Source organism: Mixophyes fleayi, chromosome 3 (genome assembly GCF_038048845.1).
Source record: "Mixophyes fleayi isolate aMixFle1 chromosome 3, aMixFle1.hap1, whole genome shotgun sequence".
NCBI classification, from domain to species: Eukaryota; Metazoa; Chordata; class Amphibia; order Anura; family Limnodynastidae; genus Mixophyes; species Mixophyes fleayi.
The window spans coordinates 26,488,122-26,503,718 of NC_134404.1; the positions used below are offsets into that span (position 1 = coordinate 26,488,122).

At 38.4% G+C, this 15,597-nt stretch overlaps 1 protein-coding gene across 2 annotated transcripts in view; it reads left to right on the forward strand.

Annotated features, from left to right (window-relative positions):
* The window catches only part of LOC142143421 (cytochrome P450 2K4-like), a 39,979-nt gene extending 28,013 nt beyond the window's left edge, over positions 1 to 11,966 (forward strand). For both annotated transcript variants that reach the window (XM_075201257.1, XM_075201258.1), the window contains exons 5-9: positions 1,145 to 1,318; positions 4,673 to 4,814; positions 8,009 to 8,193; positions 10,747 to 10,888; positions 11,094 to 11,966. In XM_075201257.1, coding sequence (XP_075057358.1) covers positions 1,145 to 1,318; positions 4,673 to 4,814; positions 8,009 to 8,193; positions 10,747 to 10,888; positions 11,094 to 11,275 — 825 coding nt within the window. In that variant the 3' untranslated portion in view covers positions 11,276 to 11,966. The remainder of the gene's footprint in view (positions 1 to 1,144; positions 1,319 to 4,672; positions 4,815 to 8,008; positions 8,194 to 10,746; positions 10,889 to 11,093) is intronic.
* The last annotated feature ends 3,631 nt before the right edge of the window (positions 11,967 to 15,597 follow it).

Below are 15,597 nucleotides of genomic sequence, written 5' to 3' on the forward strand. Positions count from 1 at the left end.
TTTAACTTTTATTTTTTACTAACTCATTATTTAGTGCCCTTTAGAATGATTCAACTTACCCACAAAAAAGCAAAGGATGTTGCTAGGGAAGGATCATGTTAATCTTAGGGTGGTTTATGTACATTTGACTACTGCAATCAGGAGGCCTGCTTACAGATAGAACATAATTTGTTTCAAATTTTTTGAGCTCATATTTAATTATCTTTACTTGCTATATGCCATGGGATATATCTTAGAAGAGCCTGGGATTTTGATTTGGAATGAGAGGTAGTCTTAGGGAGGTTGTATATATGACATATAGTAGGACTACAACAGTATGGGCCTGAGTCATTAAGGAGAGCAAAGCATAACAAAGGAGTAACTCTGCACCTGGGCAAAACCATGTTGCATTGGAGGGGGAGGTAAATTTAAAATGTGAGGACAGATTTATAATTGGGGTGGGGCATGTCCTAGATCAACTTTATATTTCAATGTAAAAACAAAGCTATCAATTGTTTGTGTGCTAAATGGAAAAACAGACAGTATTTAACTTGCACCCCTTGCATTGTAACATTGTAACATGGTTTGTCCCAGAGAATATTTACTCTTTTTTTTGCCTTACTTTCCTTAATGACTCAGGTCCTATATCTTTATCTGTATATGCTGATCATTACCTCCTCACTTGATCTATTTCAGCGACTGTATACAATTAGAGCTTGAGTAAATTGATTCTGCAACACATACCACTTTGCACATTCTTCCCTGCACAAGTACATGATCAGTAAGTGAGTTATTGGACAGTCACCAATCACTATGCCCCCAAAAGGCAATGCTACTAATCCTTCAGTGGGGACATATGGGTATATTCTGGGATCCACTGTGGGAGCAATAGATTTTACAGATGGAGTATGACTCTTTATTCTAAACCATACAATCAAATCCATGTCACAGTAGGAACTCTGTTCAACCCTAACTATCAAGGGTGTAGGTGGTATACAATGGTGGTGCAATGTGATCTAGAATATTGCAGCTCAACATGCACCAGAATAATTATAATATGGAATTGTGCTTCAACTGTATATTGAAATGAAAAGAAACAGGAGTAGTCAAATGATATACTGTAACATCATGTGTTGTTTAATGTGTCTGTATTTTGTTTTAACAGATATATAATGTATATCCAATCTTGGGATTTCTCCCTGGTAGTCACAAAACTATTGTAAAAAATGTGGATGAACTAACAGAATTTGTAACAAGGACATTTGTGAAGCATCTAAAAAACTTAGATGACAATGATCTGAGAAGTTTCATTGATGTATTTCTTGTAAGACAAAAAGAGGTATGGTAAATTTGTTGGAGTTTTAGAAACATTATTTTCACTTAAAAGTTTGCGTAAGTTGATATATGTCACAAACACGCTCCCAACTGCCGTGACTTTGGGGTGTTCGCTGTATGAGGTCACACACGATTTCAGTCCGAAGTCTGTCTCTACTTATCACACAGGTTATAAACCTACGGAATCGCCCCAAACACAGCGCTCTCACACCCCCAGACACTTCAGGTTTGCCACCACCTATTGAATACGGGCAATTGAACCCCAATAAACTGTCCCACACTGGCACACAAGGCTTCTAGCTATCCACAGACTAGCAATACCCACACCAGCAAGCACAGGGTTGACTCTTCACACCTCCAGACTGTTACACAAATGTAAATGCAAGCACACACAGCTTGTTAATCAAATGTATCAACAAATCACACACTGGGTTAACTTGGTCGAGCTATTTCTTCTTAACAGGCTAATGGATTCGTTAGAGTATCAAGGACACAACATATTAGATTATAGATATAATATACAAAATTGCAGGGCATAGAGATATAAAAAAATGAATAAACAACTGATATAAAACATACACAAGCAAAACAGTTTAAAATAAAAGGGGTTACATTCAGATTAGCACTTACATGAATTGCATTCTGGCCAAGGGTAATTTGGCATGGACAGCTTATCAATGTGAATTGATTTCCCAAAAAGTCTGACAATTTTCTGTGTCTCGTCTCAGCATTTTAAAGACCTGTCCCTGCCCCCAGGGGTTTGTGACACATTTTTCAATCACCATTTCCATCTTGCCTGATTTACTTACCAATTTTACTATGTGATGTAACTTTTCTGTAGAGCATCACATAGATCCTATTTTATCATTATTAAATCCCCTATGACTCTGTCCATCTTTTGATACCAAGCATAATGGAATTTTGACAATGTGACATACCTTTTCCAAAGATATGTGATTTTAGCTGTTCCCGGATACCACCCATACCTGTCATTCACAACCCTAGTGTGATTTCTGCTCCTCAGTATGGAGTTCCACCCGGATTTCCCAAAATATGAACTATGAAGGCTTTTTTCTTTGAAACTCATATTTCTATATACCTGTATAGGCCTGCAAAATGTTGCCTTGGGCTGCAAGGATGTTCAGCTGTGACCGGCCTCACAAACTCTATTCTGGAGTCCAAAAACTAACTGTCAGGACACATCTCACAGCAAAAGCTCTTTTAAGCTGCCGCAGGTGACACTCCTATCTTCTCACACTGGAATGTGCAAAGCCCTCCAATACATTTACATCAGACTTTCTGCCGTCACATTTTACACTTTCGCAGCTGAACTTATCAATGGAGTCATTTGATATAACATATTTACACTGCAGTTATAATTTATCCATTATAAATAAATGTAAGTTCCCTATGTTCACGACAATATATATATATATATATATATATATATATATATATATATATATATATATATATATATTTAATAAATATATAATTTCATAAAAAATGATTTATTTAAATTGGTTAATACATCAGCAGCAATCAGTTATGAGAAGTGACAATTTATGCATCTTAATTAGCACCATTATTCCTACTTTTAAGCAATTGCACCTCATTAAGAATGTTCTAATGAACAAAACAGTGTTCTTTTTCCACAAACAGATCTGTTTTTCTGGTCTGACAAATGTGAATGGGAGCTAGGGATGGTAGTAATCAGTATTGTTTTTAAGCTTTACAGATTTTACTGATTACAATGGCTTTGGTTATAAAATAACTTATACAAGTCAAATTTATTGTACTGAGTATATATTATATTAATAAAAAAATCAGTCATGCCTATTGCTATATTTACTTGAAAAGTAGCTAAAAGTGGTATTTATAGAACAGACAATTTAAGTAATACAGACCTCTTAGGATGTAAGCACATTTTGGCGGGGCTATCTTTACCGTCTGTGTCATGTTATTGAATGTTATTTATCTGTATAGTGGTCTTCTCAATTTACAGTTTTACGTACTATGTTGGTGCTTTTAAAAAAAAAAAAAGAAGAACAATACAATAATATTACAATAATTTGATGTCTATAAATTTTTAGCTTGTCAGCATAGTCCTCTTAACGCTTTGTGTGTTTGTTAATGCACATTTATTTTGAATAGTGTTTGTTCCCAATTGTAAAGTGCTGTTTAGTATGCCAGCTCTATATGACTAAATGCATATAATAATAAGAAAAAATAATGACAAAGATTTAAACATGGATCTTCAAGTAAGAGGTGAAAGAGGGGAGAAGGATGTAAAAATATATAGTATGTAAAACATACTGTAGCAAAGAGGCCTATTTTCCACGCCTCATTTGTTTTAAGATAAGTAGAGACCCAAGGAGTCTGCAGAAGAAGGCTGCAGACAGGGTTAAGTCCTTGCACACTAAATCTCCTAGGCTGAACTCACACAGGTGGTCTAATGAGGTAATTAGATCAAAGGGAAAGGGCTTGTGTATTGTGCATTTTGGCTGGATGACTGATGCCAGATAGTGGCCGGTGACTAGGCAGAAGGACTGTGTACTAGCCAGAGTTAGGGTCACATGGTGTCATCCAAGTAAAGTTTGCTGTGTTGGGATGTGAACAATAAAAACACAGTTTATTGCAAGCAAGAAGTTGCTGAAGCCTGATATCTGCTGGGTGTCATTGTCACAATATATATTTCAATTCAAGTTTCATATTTTGTTATTTTTAAATGCTGCAAATCTAAAACTTTACAATCCAGCTAACTCTGAAATGTATGTTCAATTTGACAAGATATCGAATATTCATTCAGAGAAAATCAAGTACCGACATCAGGAAAATTACACTCTTGTTTATAATTTGCTTTACATTATTAAAATGGAAGCACAGGGAAACTTTCATTTTGTAGTCCATTATGAAGTAGATAGAAAGGAATCACAGTGGGCCACACTTACATAGTATAAAGCTCTTCATCAGCGCATACAGAGCAGCTGTGGAATTATAAAAATCTCTTCACTCTCCTGCTCCAAACTGGTTAGCTGCTGACTCACTCGTGATCACTACCATTGTGAGACACATCCCCTAGTGTTGTCATCCAGGATGGAAGCTGAGTGAGAGATGGCTGCTGCTCCCTTCAGAGGGACAACCACTCCATCAGAATAAAAAGGCCGTGTTTGGACACTATTTCTAAATGTTTTACTCTAGCTGACAAGTCCATATTAAAGAGGTTTCCTTCAGTTCCCAGATGGATATTTCAGAATAATTGAGCTGCAATGAAATTTTCAATACTGCCGCTTTATACACAAATTGTATTATTATAAGGGGCATAGAGCTCACTCTGTATTATGATTGTGATTTGCAGGAGGAAAATAACTCCCAGTCATATTTCCACAATGACAATCTGACAAGAGTGGTACGGAACCTGTTTACCGCAGGAATGGAGACAACATCAACTACCCTTTGCTGGGGTCTTCTGCTGATGGCAAAATATCCAAATGTCCAAGGTACAGTAATCCTTATTTAAGTTTAACACAACTGATATGTTCCAGCCATGATCTGAGTATTTGACAAGTAAAATTTGTATGCACCTTTGATAGAGAGCTAAAAATTTGAATAAAGCTTTTAGCTAGTCTAAGATGGTTTAATGGGAAAATTAAGGGACTAAATCGTTATTCCATTCAATTGTCAGATGATTCACTTTTAATCGATAATATGCAATGGTTTAATAAGCGCCCAAATACAAGATTCATAATCCGTGCGTATAATGACCCCATGTTCACTTCAGTAAAACTTTGCAATACCTCACTCATACAGAAGGGAACACCTGCACATTTTCCATGCCTCCCAATAGTAGAAGTTTGGAAGTCGGGACAGAGAGTGTGGTACCATCATGGGGTGTGCCAATTTCCCCATGACTGTGACTTGAACATCTGAAGTGCAGGCTGGCCCCCATAACCCTTTCCTCCGATGAAAACACCCTGTATTGCTACACACTGTGGTAAGCAGGATATACCCCTAGTATCGGGAATGTCCCAGTGAAATTTGGACAGGTTGGCGGTATGAGATTTTGTCATTTGATCATTTAAATAAACAACTTACACATTAACCATTTTGTTTTGTACCTTTTGATTTGTGTTGGGCAAATTACATACATACTTAAAAAACATGATAACTGGTCAGATTGAGCCATATAAGTGTTAGACTAGATCTTCAACAGAGAAGACAATTATACATAATTTCAAATATAAGAAGCCAAACCTATTTTTACCTACATGACTGTCAAAATTATTTATTTTTTCTTACATGTAACCTTCTCAAAACTCTTCAGCTACAAATCACTACATTTCTATGCATAATAGATCAATTCCTATTGAAAAAGTTGTTTGGCTATGTATTATTTTTGGATCCACAGTTTGCACTTAGAGGGCCTTAGTCATTAAGTAAAGTAAGGCAAAAAAATGAGTAAATGTTCTCCAGGACAAACCATGTTACAATGAAAGGGGTGCTAACTATTTTTTTTATTTGGCACATAAAAAAATACTGTCTGTTTTTTCATCTAGCACACAAATACTTGATAGCTTTATGTTTACATTGAAATTTAAAGTTGATCTAGGACATGCCGTACCCCAACTATAAATCTGTCCCCACATTTTAAATTTACCTCCCCTCCAATGCAACATGGTTTTGCCCAGATACAAAGTTACTCCTTTTTTATGCTTTACTCAGGCCCAGAATGTTATCTCTCTAATGAGCATGGTCCTTCATACCCTTTGTTTTCATGTTTGCTTTCATTTTGTCTACCTTGTTTGTCCCTGTTTTATGGATGCACTGTTTTCCCTACTGTGGAGCACTGAGGAACTTTACAAATCTATGATAATAATAATAATAATAATAATAATAATAGTAATAATAATCTATTAGTGTGAGACTTGGTGGGTCTAACAGAGTTCAAGAAAATTAAAACAACAGAAACCTGCTCCCATTCAAAATCCACAACACATTCATTTGAAAATCATCTTTTCTACTACTCACCATGAATTCATTAGTTTCTTAACATTGCTGGAGTTATGTTGGCTAAAATGCCTCACAGTTTACAATATACCTCATTCTCTCTATATCACTTTATCACATTTATTGTTCGTCACTTTATCTGTGCTCCTCCTTTTCTTTTTGTTACTCTGAGGAAAGATCTAACTACACCTGGGGGTAAATGTATCATAGTGAGGGTTGTACAAGTCGCCGGAAATCCGCGAGATGACAGCTTAAATTTAAAGCGGCACTGCCTTGTAAAGGGAAACTTCCCTTTACAAGGCAGCGCTGCTTTAAATTTAAGCTGTCATCTCGCGGATTTCCGGTGACTTGTACAACCCGCACTATGATACATTTATCTCCTGATTTATCTTTTCCTTAACTCGAACTGTGACAGGAGTAGACCAGGTGTGATGATACCGGGTTTAATGTAACCCTCTGTGTTGCACAGCTAGCCTAACCAGTACCTATCCAAGGTTCAAAATCACCAAGGCAAATATCTGAGATTATGATTAAATTGGTTTATTTAACAAAATGGCAGAACCAAACAGCAATGAACATATTTAAATAATACCTTCCAACAAATAACACTGCAGTCTGGCACAGACAACATACAGGGTATAATGAAAACACCTCACCAGTTTCCTAGCCACTCTTAGGCTGTCTATCCAAACTTCTCCTGGCTATCAGCAAGACAGTGGTCCTGTGTTACTGTCACTCTGCTTTTGGCCGATGCACAGCTCCCCAAGACCTAGAGAGAGTAGATCAGGAAAAAGGCAGTACTACAAGGACCGACTGTCCCTTTACTGTCAGGGCAAAGACCAAGGTCTCAACGTCAGTTTGACTACAGCCATAAATGTGTAGTGAATGCCCATTTGCTGTTCTCTGAAGCTCGTTTTTAAAGGCAGAAATGACCTTCTCAGGAGTTTCATTACCTGCCTGATCTGTCCTTTCCTGTGTTTACCTTTTCACAGATATCAGATGATCTTCTCTTGATACAATTAGGGACAGGTATTGTTCTATAGCTACACAGAAGAGTTTGTTTAAACAGGAGAGATCACACTCCAGACACATTACATATAGATACACAATGCAGTCCTCTGTAATTAAACATGGAGCTCTATCTGTTGACCTTTTCCCTATCTTAACACATGAGACCCCCTGGTGTGATGTACATTCATACCGGAATGGTGGACAATAATCCTTTTGCCTAGGCTGAAACAATGAACTAGTCTGCAAGATAAGAAACCATGCTGCAAAATATTTTAACTACTTACAAATATAACATATACAAGTTTAAATATGATTGACAAATATGGGGAACCAGAGGGATTGAAAAAGTATATGTTTTGTAGTCTACTATTTGTGAGAAATGAGGTGCAAACTGGTTGACTCTGTCTCAGAATCTCCCAAACAGGTTAAAATCATGCAGAAACTTTGAGTGTACTCTCAGGAATCTCTTACACTTTCCAGCCAGGGTGGGAATGTTTTTCTTCGCTTAGGACTCGAGAGATATTTTTAAACACTTAGATCCTGTAATAACACTGACCATGCCCCTGACGGCCTCACTCACACAAAATCATGTCTTGGTGAGTATTTCATAATGAAGACAAGCTATGACAAATATATTTTATTTCAGACATGTCTGTCTATATTTTATCACATTTAGAAAAGGTCCAAGATGAGATTTCCAGAGTTGTTGGATCAGCACAACTTTCGTACAGCCAACGGGGACAAATGCCTTTTACAAATGCAGTTATACATGAAATCCAGAGGTTTTCTGACATTCTCCCTCTTAGTTTGCCCCATGAAACATCCAAAGATGTGACCTTTAAAGGATATGCCATTCCAAAGGTAAGAAATTCATATGCTAATTCTAAAATTTGCATCATCTGCAATGTAAATATCATATTTACTAATACATGTTAAGTGAATACAAGTAGCTGCAATGCTGAGGGTAAGGCTTATGTAGAGTTTGACGTAGGTTGGAAGCTCCAATTGCGCACTCAGTGCATGTTAACGCTCCTTACCTGCTATGTAGACTAGGAGACAGCCACAGGTAAACCTCTTAGAAGGTGTATCTGTTGAGGCTGTTTCCCCTGGATCAAGATCTGTGGTACTGATGATGATGTGCCTGGGACCCCCTTTAAAAAGTAAAAATAGCTGTTATGCTGCTAGCCTAGGCAAATGTGGGCACAATTGGGGTGACAAAAGTGTGGGGTTCCCCAAAATTGTAAATACCAGCAATAGGCTTTGCCAGCAAGGAGTGGTGTCACTATAGAAGGGAAACCAACAGAGTAGGGTCTTTCTGCCATAGTACCAACTGGCCATATGCATGGAGATAAATTCCTTGAGGTGACTGGGCCCATGAAGAAATAAGAGCTCCGCAAGGAATAACCAGCACAGTGACTTGTATGTTTGGTGGTTGTATTATTGTATTATTTCCCACTCTTGAGTCGTTGACCCAGGAAATAAAGTTCTGCTGTTATTACCTACACAAGAGAGCAAGCTGTTGGCTGAATTGCAGGGTCCATTTGAAGTTCTACGTGGAGTGGGAAAAGTATATGAGATTTTGCCACCTGATGCCCAAAGGATAAAACAAATATATCATATAAACCTTTTGAAGACCTGTAAAGAGCAGGGAACCTTGTATGTACAACCATTTATGTGTTTATTGACAGCCTGGGAAGAAGCACGCTGGTAGAGCACAATATTTGTATTCACCAGGGGTCACTCTTTCATAATCATTTTACAGGCTCCGAGAAGGGTTGAAATGACCAAAGACATTCAATATATGCTAAGGCTAGGAATAAATGAGTCCACAAGTGAACAGTGGATTCCCATTCCACTGGTGTCACTGACAGATGGAAGTACCTGCTTTGTGTTTACTTTTGCAAGATCAACAGTGTTTCCATATAAGATGCCTACACCGTGTCATGGGTGGATTTACTTCTCGAGCTGTTTGGATCCTCCAAGTATATTTGTACCCTGGTTCTCACACACTGATATTGTAAGATTGAGACAGCTGTGTAGGGGGGGGAACAAAACAGCCTTTGCCCCCCTTGTTGAGCTTTATCAAATTCACAAGGATACTTTTTGAACTCCATTTTGACGCTGCTCCTTTCCAACGGCTTTTGGTTCAGGCACTTCACTCTTATCAATATTATGTGATGGCATAACTGATTGATAAAGTTATATTTAGTATCCATTTGTCAGGATGATCTAAATAGATTGCACAGAGTATCTTAGTCATTCATACCACAGGCCTTACTATCAGCCTGATGAAATGTGTTATGGGAAAACATGAAACCTAGTATCTGAGGTAGATTATAGTAAGCAACTGTCTTAAGCCATTGTGATGAAACGAGTGTGATAACAATGCAACCCTCCCTGTTCCTCGTTTCGCACATAATGTAGAATATATCAAGTCATTTTTATAGCCCTTGCTTTTGTTTCCCAGCTGAACAGATTAAAACTTCAGTGTAATTACATGTGGGTAAGGAACCAATGTAGATCATTCTAAATATGTATATTGTTTATTGTTTATTGGTGATGTGGCAGTGAGGTTGTTATTCATTGTCCTTAAAGTCAAACCAGGGAATTATGGGTAGGAATAAAGTTGCAATATACTGGAGGGGGAAACCTAATTAGTGTCCATTGTTCTTATTAGACTAGTCCAGACAGGCCATCTAGCAGGGGAAGTTCTGTGAAACAGCTGCTCATCTTCACTTCCCTCTCCAATCCCCCTTAGTCCAGCACTGACCAATGGTTAAGAAGAATTGACCTAGGGGTTTGACTAGGGAGGGGAGAACACTGTGGAAATTATAACTTAGATATAAGGAGCCACTCCAGGGGGGAGGAGATGTTCATTCTGTGATTTAATTCCTGGAAGGTGCAAGGTCGGGTTTTGTGTTATCGTTCTCTACCAGAGTCTACATATGCAGCTGAGAGAGATCCATGGGTCATCAAGTTGGGACAGCCAGGTGACTGTGACTCCTTAAGATGTGGGGTAAGGGACAGATGATGTGGTAAACCTACCTGGCATTTATTTACTGAATGTATATGATAATCTAGTGATTGTTTTTATTACAATAAATGTACTGCTTTACTTTCTAACTGTATTTGCCTGAATGACTGAGAACCCTAGAGGGTACTGGGTAGACATCCCTGGCATAGTAAAGCACCCTTGTGTGGCCAGCAAGCGTGAAGTGGGTAGCATTGGGCCAGATAAACTGGTATCTTCACAGCCATTTCTTTATAATGCTCCTATGTTACCAATGACAATAAAAGTGCCTTGTTATTGGTTTAAATCACATTTTTACTCCCTTTCAGTCCCACTAGCAGATTTGACTGATATCTCACTGCTCCCCATTTACTTCCTTTATACAGATGTGTTTTTCATCCTAGGGAACCTATATAATCCCATTACTCTCATCTGTATTAAGAGACAAGACGCAATTTGAGAAACCAGATGAGTTTTACCCAAATCATTTTCTTGACGACAAAGGAAATTTTAAGAAGAAAGATGCCTTTATGCCATTCTCTGCAGGTACTGTATGTCTGGCCTTTGTGAAATATTATATTATTTTTACTATATCAATGACAGCACATAATTGTGTTCCATTGTCAAAGTTTACTGAAAATTTACAGATAATTAATTACTGTCTTGTTAGTTCAATAACTAAATATAGAAGTCAAAATATATATCCAAATGATTTCATATAATATTACGCTACTTATCTATCCTGTTTTAGGTCACAGAGTCTGTGCTGGAGAAACTCTCGCGAGAATGGAGCTTTTCATCTTTTTTACAAGCCTCTTACAGAAATTCACATTCCGGTTACCCCCAGGCGTTAGTTATGTTGATCTGTCTCCTGGAGGTGGATTTACAAATGCACCAAACAAGCAGATGATATGCGCTGTGCCTCGCTTTTAAAATACATTTAGAGTGCATGTCAGATACAGTAGCTGTACAAATCACATCACTAATACTATTCATTATAACATTAGTATATAATAATTATTGTTGTCAATCACAGTGAAAATTACACATCACCTAGGTGACTAACTCAATTTCAAAATGATTAACATGTATTTTATTCCAAATATTGCCAATGTTTGTAAACCTGTATTCAGAGTTATCAGTGACATATTAGCTATGTTATGAGTACAGAGATTGTATGCATGTTACGATCTCAAAATGTCCTAAGCATTTTGTGTAATTATGGCAACATCTTTAACTTTGAAGTTGTGTACATATAGGGTTGTACCTGTTACTATAAAAATTACATTTTAACTATGTGGGGCTTTTTTGTGTAGTGATCATAAATTAAATATAATGGTTGATTGTTTTCGATGACCAGTACAAGTGTGAAATCTGTTTTTGATATTTTACGGCAGCTTCTGTAGCCTGTGGTTGAATTGCCCAGTGTGATGGGACAAAGGAAGGTGGTTTCATATATATGCTAAAAAATCAACTCAGAAAATGATATATTGGAGTGACCTGTTGGTGTAAAATGTAAGAGAAGATGAATTATGGGCAATTATTGGATAAGAATAAAATTAAAAATTAAATAAAAATATAAATTAAAGCTGCAATTTCATAAAACAATTATGTGTGTATCTTAATATAAATGACTCTGGATTTTTGTAAGAAGACACATGGCGGTGTGGTGTTATTCGTCTTCAAAATGCTTTTAATGATTTACAGTTTCCTAAGTCTCCTATATCTGGCATGGCAACGACAATCATATTGCATAAGAGTTATTGAGCAGAGAGTCTTTTGTATACTCATCTTCTCAGCATAATCTTTCATAGCCCATTCCCCCTCTGCCCTCTGCCATCAGGTAAATGGGAGGAGGGCCCTTATTTAAAGATCAGGGGATGATTCATTAAGGATCTTAACTTAAGAATCTTCTTATTTAAGTCTCCTGGGCAAAACCATGTTACAATGCAAGTGGTGCAAATGAATTTTTTGTTTTGCACATAAGTTAAATACTGACTGTTTTTTCATGTAGCACACGAATATCAACTTTAAATTTCACTGTACAAATAAGCTATCAAGTATTTGTGTGTTACATGAAAAAATAGTCAGTATTTAACTTATGTGCAAAACAGAATACTAATTTGCACCCCTTGCATTGTAACATGGTTTTGTCCAGGAGACTTAAATAAGAAGTTTCTTAAGTTAAGATCCTTAATGAATCAGGCCCCAGGTGACCCTTTCCTCTGAAAGAGCTTGAATGCTTAACTGCAAATTCATCCAGCTGAGGGTCTCTGCTTTGCAGTGGCAGCTATGTTAGACACTTCCAAAGAGAGATTTTGCAACAACATATAATATGCCAAGTAATGTGAACACTTGGCAAGTGAAAAACATATGACATACAATGCTAAATAAGATAAAATGGGCCTGTTTCAGAGATGAAATTGTATTAATGAAGTAGATTGTATAAACTAACATGGGGTTTAGCCACTTCTAACCAATCAGGATGGTTTCCCACGCTCTCAGACTAAAGCCCCACTGATTGGTTAGAATCATTAGTTCTCTGCCTTTCAATTGCAAATGTGGCTCCTGTAAGGAGAAGTTGTTTGGTCACTTATGTCCTTTATTTTAAATCCTTGAATTGCAAGTCTTGAAGGCAGAAAAGCCCGCCCCCTGGATCTAGGTGAGCAATAAAGGTGTTAAAGAGGGTATGCCTTGGGAGTGTTTATTTAGAGGATTTTTCAACTGTGTTGGTGTCTTTTTCAGTGCTTTTTACAGGTGATCAAAAGGTTACATAGGGCCTTGGATGCCAGAGCATGCTGGCACTTGCATTGTATTACGATTGCCAACATTCTCTGGCAACCATGATAATGCTGGCACTTGTAATACTACAAGTGCCAGTATACCATATCACTTTAGGCAAAAAATAACGTTGGTCTATTTTTTTTAACCATTACATTACCGAACACCCACTGCACCTGGGGTATAGAAAGAACACTAGTGCATATACCATGGGACTGCTTTTTCCTGGGGGGGAGGATGCATTTATTTTGCAGGATCGTTTCCCATAGGAAATGTAGTTTAGGGCTGGTTGACAACATGTTAGTGGGACACCACACTACAGATTTCACTGCTATAGTGTTACCAGCCTAGCCTGTCGCAGCCTAGGGCTGTAAGAGGCTTTGTAGGGGGTCATGACGCTGTTTGTTCCCTCAATTTTTTGCTGCTTTGCTTTTTCTTCATTTTGGATCCATTCTTTTTGGAAGAGTTTGTTTTAATAACCATGATTGACATTCCAGTAGTGTATACTATATGCTTGTTTATGTTTTTTTCCTTTTTTTGTAAGGATTGCTCATTGTTTTACTTTACACTCAGTGCACTGGGTCAAAACATTTGTTTCATGTAGTACTTGGTTTGTATTTCTATTATTGGCATTACTGTTGTTCTGTTCCATTTATTGATCATTCATCAGAGCCTGTACAGTTTATCCTTCCTCTTCATTGCCACTTATCCCATTGTGTTATCATTCACATTTCAACATTAGTGCACCATTTTGCTTAATCATCCTTTGCATCTTGTGAACATTTTATACTTGTTTGTTTCCAGGAGGATGGAACCCCCCTCCTCCCACACCCATTACCATGTTTAAAAGTAGCCCTGGCAGAAATTATTTTCTTTTTTACATTTCTGGGTTTCCGATATATGTTGTACCTGTACAGTTATAAAAGATACCTGTAGAGAAAACATTCATCTGTCCAGGGGTGGATCTAGAAAAATGCTGTACCCTGGGCAATTTAGGGGGGGGATTTAGGCCCCGCCCCTTTCTAAGCTCTTAGGCTGCCGACTGCTGCACACTATGTGCAGGTCCGTCCAGACGTGACAGGCAGGGACAGTGTGCTGCCCGGCTGCTCTGATTGTGTTTTAAACACAGTTAGAGCAGCCGGGCAGCACACTGTCCCTGCCTGTCATGGCTGGACGGACCTGCACATACTGTGCAGCCGTCGGCAGCAAGTGTCTGCCAGGGGGGGCGATCACCCCAATCGTTCCCCCCCCCCTGGATCCGCCACTGCATCTGTCAACATTAGTGGCTATTTCCACTGGGTTGTTGTAAAAATTGTTAATTTTGTGCAGATGAGGTAACGGTGGGGACAGCCATTTACGCAGGACTACAAACTATGCCAGCGCTATGAAATGAAAAGTCTCTCCAATTTCTGCAGATTAAAATATCGCTAGATACACTCTGCTGGAAAATACATTTAAATAATGATGCCAGAGCATACTGTAGCTTGAAGAGCTGCAGGGGAAGCCAGTATATGTTAGAACTTGTAGTTCCAAACAGCTACAAAATAATAAATACAAACACACACACGATTATTGCATAAATCCTTTATTTGAAAAAAATACTTGACCCAAATACTCATTTTATACTTTATTGTACTCCTATACCCATAGCGTATCTGTTTGTCTTCTGTCCTGTAGTAATACAAAATTAACCCAGTAACCTATGTATAGACTTATAAACTGGAAGTCTGGTGTAAGTAAAAATCAATTCTTCCACTGCATCTGGTGGAGAGTGGTGTCTTTAGGCCCTGCCTCCCAGTGATACCAGGCGAGGTCATGGGGGGCAGTCTGGGGTCAGGAGGCTAGTGCCTCTCCCAATAAGGTGCCGCTGACGCAAACAACTGCTTTACCAATGAGGGGACAGACAATAGTCGCGTGGCACAAATTTGTCAGTGCTGGGTATGCGAGCCTCACGTGGGGACCGGAGTGTATTTAAGACTCTGGTTTCCTAGGCATTAAGGAGAGCAGTCATTGTTAAGTTGGACCCGAAAAGGTAGCTGTGGGGTCCCGGCTTATGCCGCGAGGCACACTTATTGAATAGCCCTTTTGGGGGAATAAATGGAGGGGGGGAATTTAATTGAAGCTCCACTAGGGAATCCATTTCAGCCACTAACCCCCAATACCCCTTAGTAGAAGGGAGGTACATGGAAGGTGCAGAAATCCATTGTTGGAGCCCCAATACAGGTGTTCAGGAGCCCTATCATTTGAGAGGCCAGAGGAGTGGGTGCCCCATAATTTGGGTGTGCCCTCCTCATGTTGGCAACAAGTGTGTGACAGGGCCAGTTTAAAGATAGGTGAGGAGCCCCATCAGCAACTGAAGACCACAGCATAAATAATTAGCCGAGTAGATGGGGATCCCCACCTTCAGAGATACCCCACAAGTAACATCACCACAGCAGACACATTTCAACAACAGAGGCAACATTTTGATTTGG